The sequence below is a fragment of the Bufo gargarizans genome, chromosome 6 (genome assembly GCF_014858855.1).
Source record: "Bufo gargarizans isolate SCDJY-AF-19 chromosome 6, ASM1485885v1, whole genome shotgun sequence".
NCBI classification, from domain to species: domain Eukaryota; kingdom Metazoa; phylum Chordata; class Amphibia; order Anura; family Bufonidae; genus Bufo; species Bufo gargarizans.
In genome coordinates, this window is record NC_058085.1 from 85,372,698 (window position 1) to 85,392,144 (window position 19,447).

General features: G+C 45.3%; 1 protein-coding gene across 1 annotated transcript in view; it reads right to left on the minus strand.

The window, feature by feature from the left end:
• PTPRT (protein tyrosine phosphatase receptor type T) overlaps positions 1–19,447 on the minus strand; it is a 374,586-nt gene that overhangs the window by 68,962 nt on the left and 286,177 nt on the right. Inside the window, exons 14-16 of the mRNA XM_044296567.1 lie at positions 18,885–18,941; positions 18,547–18,682; positions 8,801–8,830 (exon numbers count right to left, since the gene is read on the minus strand). Of these exons, the coding sequence (XP_044152502.1) occupies positions 8,801–8,830; positions 18,547–18,682; positions 18,885–18,941 (223 nt within the window). The remainder of the gene's footprint in view (positions 1–8,800; positions 8,831–18,546; positions 18,683–18,884; positions 18,942–19,447) is intronic.

Sequence of the window (19,447 nt, forward strand, 5' to 3'; positions counted from 1 at the left end):
TCCATTGTGCAGTGGGCTATTGTGTTTGGGTCGCCGCCCAGATGTATTCCTGAGTCTTCCTGTTTAGCTGCATATACAGAATATGCAAGATGCAGCAGCCTTGGTGGCTCAGTGGACAGGTAAGTACTGACTAAACTATCCTTCCTGCACAAGACAGTAGATGCCAGGACTTTTTGAAAAGCCCGGAGAACGCCTATAACAGCAGCTACTATACGCAGTAGCGGGCGCTGCGCTCAGCGGTGACCTGTGGTCGGTGCTTCCCATTTCACGGCTGCGGTCCTGGGCTCTGTTTCTGTAGGTGGTATTGCTTTTGAGGATTCCGCTCCACAGCTTCCACTCAGCCCTGGACACAGCATGAGTTTGGCTGGTTCGTGTTACACTGCTCTAAGGGAGGAGCGCATCACTCCCTGGGCTGTGTGGGTTAGGTCAGGTGACCTCACTGACCAACCCTGGCTCTCCTGCAGGTATTTGAGTGGCTCAGCCCTTTTCCCAGATGCCTCAGTGTCAAGGTCCTTAAGTTTGCTGGTTCCTGATACTCTCTTGTGCTCCTGGTTTAAACTTCGTTCCTGGACTCTGCTTATCGTCTGATCCCTGCCTGCTTGCCTTTTCTCTCCTGTTGCCAACCCAGATTGCCTGACCTGTACCTGTGCCGCCTGCCCTGACCTTTTGCCTGTCTGACTATGCCTCTGCCTCATCCTTTGGTAATACACTGTTGCTCCTAGTAATGACCCCGACTGCCTGACTACACGTGTACTTCTAGTACCTACCCAGGTATCTCATGTTCTGCCTTGACCAGCTGCCACTGACTCGGGGATTGCTCTGGAGTAGCCCCTGACAAACTATTCTAATGGCTCAAGTCTATCCTCACTATCTGAGGCTCTAGTGAAAACCAGGTAGTTGCGTAGACACGCTCCTCCAGAGTATAACCAGTGGCACAGTGGGTTCAGACCCGCTGATCCGTGACAGTACACTGAGGCCATGGACCCTGCTGGTCATTCCAAGCCTGTCATTCAGGATTTATTAAATGAAGTGAGGCGCCAGAGCGAACGTCAGGATATCATGATGCAGTTCATGCAAAATGTTGCTGCTTGTCTGGATGCCATCTCTTCTTCAGCTACTGCAGGGTTGCCAGTCGCTGCTACTCCTGCAATTCTTACACCAGTGAATCCAGATTTGTGTGCTGCCGATGTGCTCCTGCTGCCATCCTGTCATGGATTCCTGAACCAGTGCCTGATCCACTTTGAGTTGCATGGGAAGAAGTTTACCACTGAGCAGTCCAAGGTTGCTTTCATTGTGTCCCTGCTGTCTGATGAGGCACTTGCGTGGGCAAATCCTATTTGAGAGCATGGAGGTACAGAGACCACTAATCTGCAGTCTTTCCTCGCTACTTTCCAGCTGGTCTTTGAAGAACTCGGCCATAAGTCCTCTGCTGCTCCAGCTCTGCTGCGTCTACGACAGGGTTCCTCATATGTGGTTCAGTACGCCATCCAGTTTCATATCCTGGCTGCCGGACTGGCATGGAACAATGAGGCTCAGCTGGCGGTGTTCTGGGAGGGCCTTTCTGGCCGGATTAAAGATGAGCTAGCTGGTCACGACCATCCTTCTACTCTGAATGTCCTGATCAACTTGGCTACAAGGATAGATATGTGCTTCAAGGAAAGTGCTAAGAAGGTCGCTTGCACCAGAAGGCCACCTCGGTTGGCTCCATCCTTTCAGAGGCCGCTCCATCCTCTAGTTTTCATCCCACCTGAAGATCCCATGCAAATAGAGCACCTTGAATTGTCGAACCAGAAATGTTTACGCCGCAAAGCAGAAAACTTTGTATTGTGGTGGCAAGGCCCACTTCGTGCGTAATTGTGGGAAACCCCAATGTCTAGGATCTGTTGGAGAGGGGGTCCTAAACAAAGATAAGTCCTCTCCGAAACTTTCTGTTCCGTTGACTCTCTCGCATAGGGGAGTCACGCTGTCTGTGCCTGCATTACTGGACTCTGAGCAAGCTCTGGTCCATCAGTTCCAGCTTCCTACCATCCGTCTTGAAAGGCCTTGGTCAGTGGTCTCCGTTAATGGACTGCCACTCCCTGAACCAGTGATTGCCATGACTATGCCCCTCAAGCTGCAAATTGGGGTTCTGCATTCTGAGATTATTTCCTTCTACTTGCTCCCAGTGTCCCTGAATCCAGTTATCCTCTGCCTTCCCTGGCTGCGTCTGCACTCTCCAGTTCTGGACTGGAACTCCGGTCAGATTCTACGTTGGGGATCATCCTGTCATTCCACCTGTCTATCGGAGGTCCGACCTGCTTCCTTGCCTCCTGTACCAGTAGACCTGCCTGGACTCCCGCAGCAGTATGCCAGTTTTGCAGATGTTTTCAGCAAGAAAGAGGTGGAGACCTTCTGCCTGGTGCCACTCCTCCTCGTGGTTGAGTCTACCCCCTCTCACTTCCCTAGACCCAAGCAATGTCTGAGTATATTAAGGAAAATCTTGAGAGGGGGTTTATCCAGAAATCTACTTCACCAGCCGGTGCCGGGTTCTTCTTTGTACAAAAAAGATGGATCCTTACTGCCCTGCCCTGAATAAGGTCACAATCAAGAACCGATACTCTCTACCGCTAATCTCGGAACTCTTTGACAGGATCCGGGGAGCTAAGGTCTTTACTAAATTCGACCTGCGCGGCGCATATAATCTTATCCGCATTCGAAAGGGTGATGAGTGGAAGACTGCTTTTAACACTCGTGATAGACACTACAAGTGTCTCGTCATGCCCTTCGCTCTGTGGAATGCTCCCACTTTATTCCAGGAATTGGTGAACGTCATCTTCCGGGATCTGCTTTATGTCTGCTCAGTGTATCTGCATGATATACTGATCTATTCCCCTGATTTAACCACTCACCGGAAGCATGTACATTTAGTATTACAGCGGTTGAGAGAAAATCATCTTTACGCCAAACTCGAGAAATGCCTTTTTGAAAAATCTACTGTACTGTGTTTCGGATACGTCATCTCAGATGCTGGGTTGCAGATGGATCCTGAAAAGTTGAAGGCAGTAATGGACTGGCCCCGCCCAAAGGGTCTTCAGGCTATACAGCGCTTCCTGGGATTCATTAATTTCTATCGGCAATTCATCTAAATTTTTTTTATCCCTTACGTCTCCGTTCTCCACTCTTGCTACGAAAGGGGTGAATGCCAAGGACTGGACTCCAGAGTCAGAGGTCGCCTTCGTCCAATTAAACTGGATCACAAGAACCTCACATATCTGCAGACAGCCCAGTGTCTGAACCCTTGCCAAGCCAGGTGGGCTCTCTTCTTCTCTCATTTTAATTTCGAGTTGCACTTTCTCCCGGTTGAGAAAAACATCAAGGTCAGTAGGAGAAGCCCCAATTCATTGTAGATCCTGCTCGCCTGATCACAGTGGCTCCTGTCCTGGAAAAAGACATTCCTCCCGGGAGAACATTCATGCCATCTGCCAAAAGGAAACGTATCCTAACATGGGGCCACAACTCCAAACTGGCCGGTAACCCAGGTATTCGCAAGACCACAGAACTGGTGTCTCACCACTACTGGCAGCCAACATTGTCCAAGGATGTGCATGATTATGTCTCTGCCTGCACTGTCTGTGCTCAAAATAAAATCTCCAGGAGCAAGCCGCCTGGCCTTTTGTTACTGCTACCTGTTCCTGATGCTCCATGGCAACACAATGCCATGGACTTTATTACAGATCTTCCCTCTTCAGCCGGCTGTACCGTGATTTGGACCGCTTCTCCAAGATGGCACACTTTGTTCCTTTGACTGGATTGCCCTCGGCTCCTGAACTTGCTAAACTGTTTGTGAAACATATATTCCGTCTGCATGGTCTACCGGGACATATCGTTTCTGATCAGGGAGTCCAGTTTACCTCCAAGCTCTGGAGGGCTCTTTGCTGACTGCTAGAAGCTGACCTGGACTTCTCCTCCGGGTCAGCTTCTAGCAGTCGGCAAAGAGCTCTCCATCTAATGTGTATGAGGGTGTCCTGACTTTTTTCCCATATTTGAAAAGTGATTGGGGCTTTTTGGGGAAGGGCGGGGCTTTGTTTAAAAGAGGATGTGGCTTAAGGTGTGACATTTTGCTCCAAAATTGCACCACAATTCTGGCTTAAAATGTTATATAGCGTTAGAGAAAAATGTATATTCCTGCACCACATTTATCATGAGCCAGTCTGAGCCCCTATGATAAATCTGGTGCAGGCAGCCGGTCTATCTTTATACCATCTATAGGATTAGTAAATCTGGGCCAAAGTATTGCTTTGGATTGCAGGTGTACCTCAATAGTGACTTGGCTTATCCGAGTTGTCAAAAAACAAAACAAAAGAACATCTAAAACCTGTTTCTTAGGCCTCATGCACATGAACACGTGTGTCGGCGGTCCCCAATGCATGGGCACCATCCGTGCGGTTTCCGCAGAAGGTTGCAGACTCATTCAACTTGAATGGGTCCGTGATCCATCCACACTGCAAAAAAATAAAAAATAGAACTTTTTTATATTTTCTTGCGGTGTGGAGGCACGGAGAGAAACCCCATGGAAGCCCTCCGTGGGGCTCTGTGCCTCCGTTCTGCACCGCTCCTTCCGGATTGCAGACCCATTCAAGTGAATGGGTCTACATCTGTGATACGGTGTGCACACGGCTGGTGCCCGTATATTGCTGTTTTCTGGCCCCAATACGGGCACAGCCGAGCCTTATACTGACATCCTTTTTCTAATGCCCTTTTGGTGCACATTTTCATTTCTTGCATTCATCTCTGTGTAGTGTATGCTCCCATTGTTTACATGGCTTGCTTTTTGATGTGAGGTGTGTGGAAAGTCTGGCAATGCTGCTCTTCACTCTTGTGATGCTCTTGATTCACATGACTATGAAGCACTTGCTTGATCCAATAGGCATGTATGGGTTGCCCTTTACATAGATTCTGTGATTCATCCCTCTATACGTGATATCACTGATGAAGTCTTGTATGTTTTGGGGGTGAAGAAGCACGTGAGCAATGTATGCCAAATCATCAGAACAGGAATAAAATGTTACAGTCGGTGAAAGAGGGAAAGCAGGCATTTTTCACAATATAAATACAAAGGCTCTGATTTATCAAGACCGGCTTGTGCTACGTTGGTCTTGATAGGGCCTTGATAGGGCCCGCGCTGCCGGAGCAGGCATTTAATTAACGACGAGGTGCTGCCAGACTGAAATCGTTCTCACTACACCCCCTTTTCAAAAACTGCTGATGACAGCATTAAAATGCCAGTATTGACTAAATCTAGTTAAAATGGCATTTAAAAAAAGTGCCAAAACTGGGTTTTATTCTTTTTTTTTTAATATTAAATCCATGACGTAGGGGGATGATCAATTTCCCCCAAAGTGCCTTTATTTCATCTGTCTACAGCAGTGGAGGGTAAAAGGTTAGCCTTGGAAGACCCCTGTAATCAATGAGTAGCACTACAAAAAGTCTTGGTGTATTATGGCAGTAGACACACACACAGGTGTCTGGAAGAACTCGGGGGTCATTTATTAAGACCAGCGTATATCTGGAGTATATCTGAGAGTGAATGACCCCCTAGGTGCTGATGAAGTGAACACTTAGGAAGCGAATAAGAGTTAAGTATCAGTTGGAGGTAAAATGGAAATGTCACAGCTATAAAATGTCATGCTATAAATCTAGTAAAGGCATGTAAAGAAAAACTTTCAAAAAATATATAGAAATTGCCAAGTCAGAATGGAGACCTGGACTTGAACTTCTCAGAAAGCTTACAGATTTTGGAAGAAGAATTGTGAAAAGCGTCCTAAGCTCATTGAGACATGTTAAAAAGTCATTAAAAAATAAATAATCTTTTATTTTTCTATGGCTCAGTGTAATAAAAGGCTATTATGCTGGGGGTGAGTGTATGTATCATTCAAGCTATTAAAGAGAATACTGTCACCTCTCCTGACATGTCTGTCTTAGGCTACTTTCACACCTGCGTTCGATCGGATCCGTTCTGAACGTATCCGCTCATATTAATGCAGACGGTGGCTCCGTTCAGAACGGATCCGTCTGCATTATAACCTAGAAAAATTTTCTAAGTCTGAAAGTAGCCTGAGCGGATCCGTTCAGACTTTACATTGAAAGTCAATGGGGGACGGATCCGCTTGAAGATTGAGCCATATGGTGTTATCTTCAAGCGGATCCGTCCCCATTGACTTACATTGTAAGTCGGAACGGATCCGCTCGCCTCCGCACGGCCAGGAAGACACCCGAACGCTGCTTGCAGCGTTCAGGTGTCCGCTCACTGAGCGGAGCGGAGGCTGAGCACTGGCAGACGGATTAGGGCCAGACGGCTGCGTTCAGCGCCGCTTGTGAGCCCCTTCAAACGGAGCTCACGAGCGGACACCTGAACGCAGGTGTGAAAGGAGCCTTAGCAACTACTTGTATTCCCCATGTAATAACAGTTCTGGGGCATCTATAGTTATGACTCTATGCTGTACCATAGAAATGTATGAATGAATTGGTAGCAGTCTGCAATAAAGCTCACCTGGGTGTTACCAGTGACACCATCTAATCAGTGCTGCCAGTGTCAAATTGTGCAGGGGACCCCCTTCCCCCAACTGGTAACACCCAGGTGGATTTATATATTGCAGTCTGCTGGCAATTTATTCATAAACGTCTAGTTGGAATAATACAGGAATGGTGCATCATTGAGTCACATGAATAAATTCTCCGGAATTGTTATTACATGGGGAATGCAAGTAGTTATTAAAACAGACATCAGGAGAGGCTCCTCTTTAGGTGTATAGGGTAACTCATATGTATTCCAAACCACTAAAGTGGCTTTAAACCCCATCAAAAGAGCCACTATGTGCCACAGGAATCTGTAGGCTTGCTATGGGATGCAGGAGACTGACTATAGTCTGTCGACAGACTACAATGAAGGTGGTCATAATGCAAGCCCCTAATCTCCTAATGTAGATGTACAAGGATGATATGATCTCTGAGAATGAAACCGCTATATAATAAATGCAATAGTGTTTTAAACAAACCAACTTGTATTTGAATGATAGTAATGATTATCAAAATGTTGTTTGTCCGAAACGCGTTTAAGTCTGGTGAGGTGCTGTGATTATTTGTATGTGCTTGCTGTACTCAATAATAAAGGATCGTCACAGCTTTTAAGAGCGGTGCTGGCTTTTACTTTGTGAAAAATGACAGCAAATTAAAAGAATATAATTCTAGGCTCCATAAACTGTATAGAACAATTGGTACCTGGATCCATTTGAATGTTCCCATAGAACTGTCAATCTAGCCTTTTACATGGGCTAATGATCAGCCGAACAAACATTTGTGGAAACGTTTGTTCCCAATCATTGACCCATGAGAAAGGCCAACTGATCAGCCGGAAAACAAGCAAATTGATGGCTGCTCGCCTCTTTCATGCAAGCATTTCACATTAGATGATTGTTTGCTGGCAGAACATCTCCCCGTGTAAAAAAAGCATGTGTCGCAGACAACAATGCAAACAGAGGGCTGCATGTAGTCACGGATCATTCATACAGCCGTTCATTGGGGCAACTGTCATATGAAGGTACTGAAAGGGTTATTCCGATTGTTAAAAGTTATCTCCTATCCTACCTCTGGAACCCCCACGATCATCATGAGCCCCCCAAAATGAACAGGTCGGCCATGCCCACTGCTACTGCTGAAGCTGCACTAATCTTTCCAGACGTTCCGGAGACAGATCGATGCAGCGCTTGTTTTTTTCCAAAGATCCTGTAGAGGTGAATGAGCTAGCAGTTTGCCTGCCTGACCTGTCGCTCCGAGGGGTACGAGGTGCCTGTTCTTGTGATCAGTGGAAGGACCCCCCACCAATCTAATAGTTATTCTTTATACTGTGCATATGGGACAACTTTTAACAACCATAATACCTCCTCAGCCATTCAACATGCTACGTCATCGACTGCTGATCTTTCACAGTCAAAAATCTGCCCATGTGAACAGACCCATAGTTATGTTCCTTCCAAAATAGTGTGCAGATTTAGGAACCATCATCCACTTACTTCTTTTATCATGGATATGAACACAGATGCATTGTAAAAAGGAGAATCAACTAGCTCCACCACCTAGAGGCCTCCATCACCCTTTGCCTCATACGCTTCCTAGACACGTAATCTGACCATACACTTTCAATTGCTGTCAGAAGCTATTCCTCCTGACCCCGTGGCCGAGTGTGCATGTGCTGGGAAAGGGGAGCAAGGTGCTGTCAGACACTTCTGGTGGCGGCTTATCTGTCTTGAGAACAAAGAATCAGGCATCTTGCAATTCAACATGTCCAATCCTTTTTTTCTCTGATGTATGCTGAACTAACATCAGCGAAACATTTCAGTAGGTATAGCTACCCTAAATCTAATGTGTATGGCCACCTTTACAGACATAAAGCAGCCATACTAGCATATGTAGAAGCCCAGATCTTCTGGAGCTTCTCTTCTGCCTAAAATGGGCAACCAAGTTCAGGTGGTCACCTAGATAGGACAACTCCTCAGCAGCAAGTGGAGATGAGTCTAGAATGGTTGGTACTGTACTTATAGTGTCTTAGCTATTCCTTAAATATGGCACCCTTAAAATGGAAGGGGGCTCCACCAAATTTTTACCCCTTGAAGCTTTATCTGGTCCTGTATATAACTGATAGCATTGCAGAACCTCCTGTATGCAGCCCAGTAGGTAACAAATGAATAAGCAATGGGATGAGGAAAAGGGTATGGGTGAGGGAATGTGTCGATGGGGAAAGGGTTTGATTTCTGTAGGTACTTACAGATAGTATGAATAGGAGTACACATTTCTTCTAGAGGATGGAGAGCGGTCACATGGGGGGGACCGAAAAACAAGAAATAAAAAGAAAAAGAGGAATAATTAGATGTGACAGCATGAACCTCACCAGGGTGACAGAGTGACATTAGAGAGGTGTATGGAAGTGGAGAAGCATAGCACAAAAATGTATAACTCAAGGATGTAAAGATATACTGTAGCTGTGTTTCCATGATGTAAAAGTCTGAAGGACTGAAAATAAGGTCTGCTTTGTTTAAAAAAACAGTGCCTCTCTTGATTGAATGAAGTTGAGCTGCAATACAAGACACAGCCTACGAAAAAGAGTGGCACTGTTTCTGTATTAAAAAAACAGAACTTAGTAAAAACATCTCTAAATTGCATTGTACGGAGCTTTCCTATAGTCTGTTGCCTCTCCTGGCTGTCCATCGTGATACCCCTATCTTCTAGAACAGAGATCCTCAACCATTTTTTTACAGCTTGTGAGCACCACAAATGAAGAAAGGACTGTGTACAATCTGGTTAAACGCTATTGAAATGACCTAAATCAAATAAATGTTAAATCGGTGTCAGTTCTGAAACTGATTGCAAATTAAGCGAACAAACAGAGTCCTGACACTACGCATTTCCTTCCAGTCTTTAAAAAAAATGTACATCCAGATGGTGATTTGTGATTTTCGGTTTTGTATTTAAAAGTTAATTATCTGCAGAGCATGGCGGTCTATGAAATGCCCTACTCTGCCGGAGGATGTGCCTATTTTATAACGTGGTGCAAGCCTAGTCAAAATTTAACCGCATCCTCTGGTAGCTGATGCACCTAGACTAAAATCAATGGCAGCTCTGAGCAGCAGTAGATTTCAGTCTTCTTTAACATCGGTTTTCACGCCGGTTCCTCTGGACCTGCCATCTCTGGACCTTCACCATACTCCCATTTTAGAAAAGTGGCAACAGCGGGGTAGAAATGCCACTTGCTCCAAAATTTAGAAGCAATGGCGTTTAAAAATCGCAGTCACGAGGTTTTCATTTTTTTATATAAAAAAACAGCTGTGGGGGGAATGAGATGTCGTCCCCCCTCCCTCCCCTGATATCCTGCAGCAATATATACTTTTGGCATTAAACTGAACAAGTTTAAATTGCATCTTTCCAGATACCTGCAGCCAAGTTCTTCTCTATTTTACAGAAATTGACCACAGCTACTTTACTACTTGGATCTACAGGTTACATTGGTGCAGAAAATTGCATCTTCACTTAGTAGACAGTGCACAGGTAGATCAACAAGCTGATTAGATTCTGGTCCAAACTCATTGTACCTAAATCAAAAGTGGTCCAATCATACTTCGTGAAAAGAAAGGGGTAGTAACGTATTTAAAACCTAACTTTTATTTGGATAATTAGAAGTCCCAATGATGGGAAGAGAACCCCTACCAGACAAACAAAACACGCAACTACAGGGGACCTGGGGTGACAGGTCGCTTGATGGTCAAATACACGTTCACGTCTCTGGATGAAGCAGGAGGCGAACTGTATGACCTATAGACATAAACAAAAACAAAAAGTGAAGACCGTGACAGGTATGCCATGGTCTTATAACATGCCAAATAGGCGGGGTAAGGGTGGGTCTTACCGGTGGTGGACGGATGGACCGTCAAGTCCAGTACCCAGAAGGAGGTGTTCTCGCGTGAGGATACGTCCTCCAGTTGGCGGTCACTTTATACAGGAGTGCCACAGGGAAAGGTCTGTCCCTGGTAATGCCCTACTTGGCCTATCAAGCCCTAAAGTGCCTGCTAACACGGGGTCCTATCCCCGCAAGGGGTGGCCCCGCCCGGAACCTGACCCTAAAATAGATACCCCTAGTTGGCCCTGTGAGGACAGGGGATTACCCAGTGGGGCTTGCGGACCAGGGTAAACTATTAAGGTGGAGGTGAAAAGTATGCAGATATGCTCAGAGTCCCTACGCGTTTCGTTGGAGAGTATATCCTACTGTATATATGCTGCAGTAAGGGAATAAAGGCGACTACCTATAGTGGACCCCTTAACTCGTCAGGGGACAGGGGTACAAGGTAGAAAGTAAACCCCCGCTCACAGCCCATCTGTGTGGTTATAGCAGATGCAGGGAGGGGGTATGTATAAGAGTGGCGCAGACTTAACAGGACCTGATAGTCCAAGGATGACCCAGATTCCTACAAAGTTTTTTGTGACCTACCTGTATATCAGCCAACCAAACACACCACGGACATAGGCACCTTAGGTGATTTTTGAAAATACAGGAATGAAAAACAAAATAGGGGGTATATGAGCACCATAGGGCATCTAGATTATCTATGGCACCCAAATCGCTCCGATGAGCCCTGGTCTCAATACCACCTCATCCCCCTAATACCATGAGGTTCCTCCCCGTTCTACGTGCCCCGTGTTCCTAACTTATATAAATATCACGCCACGGATTCTATCCTTCCGTCTGTGACTATATATATTATTGAGGCTTTTTATCTCTATTACTCTCCACCATCTGTCCCTGGTTTACCCCTCATTTATTACCGTATTACAAGGGGTTTATATTTCCCCTTCTTCTTGCTACCTGCCTTATTTAAAGGGTCAGCTGAGGTAATGACCAGATTAGAAAAGTGAGCAGACACCAACATATGTCTCCTCCTTGTTTTATAACCTCCAGTGGCCATCAGCCGCTATCTCCTTATTATAATGAGTAGCGGACACCACGTAGAGTTAATATACCCTGTCTTTACCCGCGATCTAACTGCCATATTAGTCCCCGTTCAGGTCCCATGCTGGAGGAAATGGTTTCTGTCCTCCCCAGCACCGGCAGGTGGTCTGTTGTAGGAGCCGCACTGTCACACAAGCGGCTCCTCCCACACCTGCCACCTCTCCTGGACAGCTGCCGCGGCGACCCGCCATGGCCACGCCCCTTCATATGACGCGCTTGGGGCGCTGTGACGTTGGTGAGGCTGCACTGCGATGTTGCTGCCCTCTTTGGCAATTGCGCATGCGCAAGCGAGGACGCGGCCGGCCGCGTCACGCGACATTCACCAAGTCGCGTGAGCACTGGCCGCGCCCACCGCGCATGCGCCGAGCCATCTTCCCTTTTCATTTAAACCACACAGCGTGCCTATATACGCTGTCAGACGCCGGCAGATGGTCGGCACGTGCATCTACCCTGCCGCACCTCATGATGAAAGCCATACGACCCTCATGTTAAACAGTAAGTACTTTTACACAACATGCCTATGTATTGAGTGTAGCGAGCGCCCCAGCCTGACTCTACTCCTATTGATGTTTTTTTACTTTGTAGGAATCTGGGTCATCCTTGGACTATCAAGTCCTGTTAAGTCTGCGCCACTCTTATACATACCCCCTCCCTGCATCTGCTATAACCACACAGATGGGCTGTGAGCGGGGGTTTACTTTCTACCTTGTACCCCTGTCCCCTGACGAGTTAAGGGGTCTGCTATAGGTAGTCGCCTTTATTCCCTTACTGCAGGATATAAACAGTAGGATATACTCTCCAACGAAACGCGTAGGGACTCTGAGCATATCTGCATACTAGTTTTCACCTCCACCTTAATAGTTTACCCTGGTCCGCAAGCCCCACTGGGCCATCCCCTGTCCTCACAGGGCCAACTAGGGGTATCTATTTTAGGGTCAGGTTCCGGACGGGGCCACCCCTTGCGGGGATAGGACCCCATGTTAGCAGGCACTTTAGGGCTTGATAGGCCAAGTAGGGCATTACCAGGGACAGACCTTTCCCTGTGGCCCTCCTGTATAAAGTGACCGCCAACTGTCCTCACGCGAGAACACCTCCTTCTGGGTACTGGACTTGACGGTCCATCCGTCCACCACCGGTAAGACCCACCCTTACCCCGCCTATTTGGCATGTTATAAGACCACGGCATACCTGCCACGGTCTTCACTTTTTGTTTTTGTTTATGTCTATAGGTCATACAGTTTGCCTCCTGCTTCATCCAGAGACGTGAACGTGTATTTGACCATCAGGCGACCTGTCACCCCAGGTCCCCTGTAGTTGCGTGTTTTGTTTGTCTGGTAGGGGTTCTCTTCCCATCATTGGGACTTCTAATTATCCAAATAAAAGTTAGGTTTTAAATACGTTACTACCCCTTTCTTTTCACTTAGTTTCATTAACGAGTAGTTATCTTGGGGGGTGCCCTCGCACCACCCCTAAGGGACCACCCTTCACATTTCTCCAATCATACTTCCCAACTTTGCAGTTGGTAAATTTAGGACCCATGGTCCCCCTGGGGAAGAATCCCCAAGCAGTGAGGGACCACGCATTTGTGAACGAGGCTTATATAAGCCACATCCCTTTTAGCCAATTTTTGCAAGGTCTGTCTTTGAAAATCAGAAACAGTTCCTGCAAATTTTGGACTGTTGACAACTACACTGAACAAAAATATAAACGCAACACTTTCGGTTTTGCTCCCATTTTGCATGAGCTGAACTCAAAGATCTAAAACATTTTCTACATACACAAAAGACCCATTACTCTCAAATATTGTTCACAAATCTGTCTAAATCTGTGTTAGTGACTTAGTGAGCACTTCTCCTTTGCCGAGATAATCCATCCCACCTCACAGGTGGACATATCAAGGTGCTGATTAGACAGCATGAATATTGCACAGGTGTGCCTTAGACTGCCAACAATAAAAGGTCACTCTGAAATGTGCACACTTTTGCCTTCCGGGGGGCGGGAGGGTTTGAGAAAACCAGTCAGTATCTGGTGTGGCCACCATTTGCCTCCTGCAGTTCCAGTGAACTGGAACATGCTGTCGTATATCCAGAGCATCCCAAACATGCTCAATGGGTGACATGTCCGGTGAGTATACTGGCCATGCAAGAACTGGGATGTTTACAGCTTCCAGGATTTGTGTACAGATCTTTGCAATATGGGGCCGTGCATTATGATGCTGCAACATGAGGTGATGGTCGTGGATGAACGGCACAACAATGGGCCTCAGGATCTCGTCACAGTATCTCTGTGCATTCAAAATGCCATCAATAAAATGCATTCATTGTCCATAACATACGCCTGCCCATACCATAACCCCACCGCCACCATGGGCCATTCGATCCACAAAGTTGACGTCAGCAAACCACTCACCCACACGATGCCACACATGCTGTTTGCCATCTGCCCCGAACAGTGAAAACTGGGACTCATCCATGAACAGTATGCCTCTCCAACATGGCAGACACCATCGAACGTGAGCATTTGCTCACTCAAGTAGGTTACAATGACGAACTGCAGTCAGGTCTAGATCCCGATGAGGACGACGAGCATGCAGATGAGCTTCCCTGAGGCGGTTTCTGAAAGGTTGTGCAGAAATTCTTTGGTTATGCAAACTGATTGTTGCTGCAGCTGTCCGGGTGGCTGGTCTCAGACGATCATGGAGGTGAACATGCTGGATGTGGAGGTCCTGGGCTGGTGTGGTTACACGTGGTCTACGGTTGTGAGGCCGGTTGGATGTATTGCCAAATTCTCTTAAACGCCTTTGGAGACAGCTTATGGTAGAGGAACATTAATTGCACGGGCAACAGCTCTGGTAGATATTCCTGCAGTCAGCATGCCAATTGCTTGCTCCCTCAAACGTTGCGACATCTGTGGCATTGTACTGTGTGATCAAACTGCGCATTTCAGAGTGGCTTTTATTGTGGAAAGTCTAAGGCACACCTGTGCAATATTCATGCTGTCTAATCAGCACCTTGATATGCCACACCTGTGAGGTGGGATGGATTATCTCGGCAAAGGAGAAGTGCTCACTAACACAGATTTAGACAGATTTCTGAACAATATTTGTCTTTTGTGTATGTAGAGAATGTTTCAGATCTTTGAGTTCAGCTCATGCAAAATGGGTGTTGCGTTTATATTTTTGTTCAGCGTATGTCCAATTGGCTGGAAAATGTCTGTATAACATAAGGTCTCATATTTTTTTTCTCTGTTGTCTCTCACTATTTTAACATTTAATTTCTCTCCCCAAAATTTGCCCAAATCCACTCAGGACTCGAATGCAACTCGAATTTTTACAAAATTCCACTCAAATTTGATTAGTTTAGAATGGATTTGTTCATCACTATGGATGACTATGAATCATAGAGATTTCCCTCTATTTCAGATTTACAGATTATACTCCACTCTCTCATTATTCCCTCTGTATCTTGCATTAAAGGGGATCTGTCCGCTCCCCTGAAATGTCTGTTCTAGTAAATGCCTTCTCCATGGAACATCTTTTCTAAATAATATGCCTTCTCTTCGTTATTCCTCCAGTAAATGTATTCATAAATTGACAACTTGGTGTCACATTTCCCCTTGTCTCTATCAGTACTGGTTAGGGGAAGTTCATGCCAGCGTTCTGCTTTCCGTTATAGCACTCATCACACGTTCAAATGTGATTAAATGGAATTGATATAACGGAAAGCCAAACAAAACAATTTAAATACATTCCATTTTAATCTGTCCTAATAGAGCTGAAGAGACAAAAAAACAAACAAAAAAAAAACGGAAACCAGCATTCCATCACGTTTCCGTTATTTTGGACGGAAACAAAAGTCCTGTCTGCAGGAATTTTTTTCCGTCCAAAATAATAGAAACCAGGCGCAATGCTGCTTTCCGTTTTTCTCTCTATTCAACTCTATTAAAACGGAATGTCTTTAAAGTGTTCCGTTTGGCTTTCCGTTATAGCAATTCCGTTATTTTCCGTTGTAATCGCAATTGAATGGAATGGTATAACACAAATTGAAATACTAGTAGGAACTTTTCCTTAGTTTCAGAACGTGCAGGGACACACCTCTGATTGGTGACACCCAGTTTTCTGCACTCAGTGACCTAATGCATCTCTCAAAATTATGCAGAGCTCCGAATAAGACGTAGAGCTGTCTCTCTCTGCATTACACTCGCTGAAGCACATGCTCACTGTAATATCTACAACACACAGCGACAGTGATGAATACATATCAGATGATATCCATAGGGATATGCTGACAGACACAAATATCTATGCTAATACTCAGGCCTAATAAACGGTTATGGAAATGCTTTGCATCGAACTCATGCATTGGATGATAAATGTACGGATTACAGGATGTAAATGCAGGCACTGCGGAAAAGCCAGAGATGGTGAGATAATTTGTGGCGTCCAACTGTGGCTCACCTACGGCTATACCCGTGCACATCACTTCTATCTAATGGAGGATTTTAGCACTTGTACAGTATGTACAGTATGTAGATACATGGATAATCTTGTAAGGGATTATACACCTATGTGTCAGTAGTGTATATTATTCCAGATGGAGAATTTATGTATATACTGTAGGTGAAGTGCTGTTATACGTTACAGATACTGTCACTTGTGTCCATTCCAATAAGTGCCTTCATATGTCCTATAACCTAGTATTCACCAAAGCAATGGATGACATGGACATTCATTGAAAGCATTAAAGGGGTTGTTTCTATTTGATGACCTATCCTCAGGGGACAGGACATCAATATCAGATTGGCGTGGGTCCGACACCTCGCACCCCCACCGATCAGCTGTATGAGGAAAATGCTCGCACAGTGCGCATGTGCCGTCTCCTTTCTCTCTTTCTGTCCTCTGCTGCTGTCCCATAGACATACAGCAGTGAGCAGGAAGAGAGAAGGGAGACAACACGTGCGCACTGTGTGTGCTTTCTCTTCATACAGCTGATCGGTTGGGGTGCTGGGTGTCGGAGCCCCGACAATCTGATATTGATAACCTATCCTGAGACTGGATGGAATTGGTTGGGTTGGCACGCTGGCACAGGAATAATAAAGGCTTCCATCTTATTGGTATTGAATTTCATATCTTAGTTTATGACTGATGTAGGAATAAGTAAATGTAGGGATAAATAAAACTGACACAGCATAAGTCTCCATGCAGTCTCCCTGAATTCTCCCTGCAGTCTCCCTGCAGTCTCCCTGCACTCTCCCTGCAGTCTCCCTCTCCAATATTCTTCTATTAATCATTTTCAGCAACACTGTCCCTAGCGCATAAGCGATTGCCACATCTCTCCCTATGCTCAGCTCGCAGGACAATTTCAGTGGATTGGCTGGCTGCACGGTATTATGGGTAAATCACATTCCGGCCTTCTTACCTTCACTTTGTAACATGTGCAGCCACCATTTTAGGAAAACTGATTCGTTACCACGAAAGGCAAGCAAATTCAGATTTTTTGCAAATCGAAGTTTTCCTAAAGTTTTCCTAAACTAAAAGAGACCCCACCCATGAATGGCTCCTGGCAAGTAAAACCACAATCTGAAGCAGTGTTATCCAGACCAGATGACCCCTTGTCACTTGCAGTAAATCTATGAGGACACTTTCTAAGCACCAGATATGGGTCCACAGAGGTATAGAATGAGCCTCTTGCAGCTTATGGGTACAATGTTCCCTAGATCCATATGCTGTGGAGCTGTAACATGGTTCAGGATAAGTGGTAATTAAGAAGTCAACACTACATCTTCTTTTGTAATATATGCATATGTTAAACATGCTTACCCTACACATCCAAAACATTTTTTATCATGACAATCTTAGTCACGCAGACAGTAGGACACCTTGTTTGAAGCACTAGCTACACACATGTTCTCCATCTCTGACACTGATGACATATTGCTAGGATATGCCATCAAAGTTCAATAGGTACGGTTCCCACCTATAAGCTTCTGGGACCCACTTCTAGATTCTCTACAATGGGCCCCCTGAAGTAAAGGAGAGCTCACTACGCAATCAAAGCCATCCTCCATTCACTGCTATGGGAGTTCTGGCAGTCTCATAGTGGTGAATGGAGAGGCAGCCATGCATACTGTGTGCACTCCCCATTCACTGCTATGGGACTTTAAAAAATAGCTGAGTATGCTCGCTTGGATATATTAGAAGTCCTATAGCATTGAATGGAGAGCACACTGTGCCTATCCAGGCTGCTCCCCTTCACTTCAGAGGCCCTGCAGACAGGAGAAGGTCTCAGAGGCTTGTACCGATCTTAAATCCTTTTTACGGTGCTCATAAACATAAAATAGTGGAGACTTTGGTCAACTTCTCCATCGGTTCGGTTGAGTGTGCCTGTATTCTTAATGAAGGGGTTCAGGGGGGCAGTAGGCCTGCAAGCATACAAGATCAGCTGATCACACCAGAATCAGTAGGTTTTGATGACTTTTTTCTTGTGTGTATGAGCATCTTTACTCCTTGTACTTGAGTCAAACAGTAATATAATACATGTGGATCCAAGAACCTATTTTTATCTATTTGTATGTGACCACTAGGGTTTTAACTGTATATAACCTATAAACCCTTCATATGGACATCTCTGTGGAGCACTGTTATGGTCTATATATTTGGCTCTGTACTGAAACAAAATTCCACATCAGATATTGCACTTTGACAGTACAAAGACCATGCGTACATTGATGGAATTTCAACATTACATCTCCTGAGGGTAGACAAACACATACATGTACAAAGAGATTGACTAAGAAAAAGTGAGTAGACAAGAGGTCAACTAAGGATCATAGACAGAATATAGACAATAGACAGTATGGAGAAGACATTGTTATATGGCAGAAGTTAAATTCCATGATTTTCTTTAGAAGGCTTGATCAGAGTTTTAGTTTTATCAGATAATAATTTTAACCTGTTCTCTGCCAGAGTTTTACACACAGTCAACACAACGTTCACCTATCATTCTCCTTCTAACCTTCTCTTGATGGTCATCATGGCCCCAAGGAGTATAATAATGAACATCAGCATCCCTGCAATCACACCGGCAGTCTGCACCGTACTGTCAGCTGGCTTCTCCGGCTCCACTGTGTTCGTATTCTGCGTGGAAGCCCCTTTAAAAAAAAGAAGGGGAAGCAATGCCTTAGTTTGTATATAAGGCGTTTTATATATTGTCATTATGGCATGCACAATTGGCTCTGGCAGCGAAGAGGTTAAAGAGTTTTAGCCTCCGGGAATCTGAAGTGGTGTCAATGACTGAATATTTGCGGATAAAATGAATAAGTCAGATGTTGCCTGGAAAGGGCTTATAGTCACCTGTAATTGGCTGGCTTGGGGGGAGGCGTGTGATGGGAGGAAGGCTGGAGGTAACGCCTAAGAAGAGGGAGGGATCCCGTCAGTAGGCATGCAGGAGAGGAAAAGATAGTGAGAACGCGGGAGGGAGACATTGGCCACTAAAAAGTCTCTCCTATTTTGAATAGAATTATGACATCATCTGATGGGACTTGGACAAAACCTTGGTTCATTGGGGGGGCTTTTAAAAGCCAATTGGCCTTCATGCTGGAGCAGATTGGTGTCTACCATTCTTGACTTTATTCAAATGCAGTTGCATAAAATAAAACCTTCCATGTACATTTGCTATTTCTGATATTTGAGAAGCTCAATGGCTCAAGAAGAGAGCTCAGATTCCACCAGCTGGCTACTATATGGGCACCAAATGTTTCTTATTTTCACCCAGCCTAAAGAAAAGCTGTCCCATTGTACATGCAATCATATTATCATGGAGTTGAGCTGACTGATATATAGTGTTGTAAGAAGAGATTCAGAATAACATATACTTTATTCATTTAACCTATTCTTAGGAGTCCAATGGGTCGTTT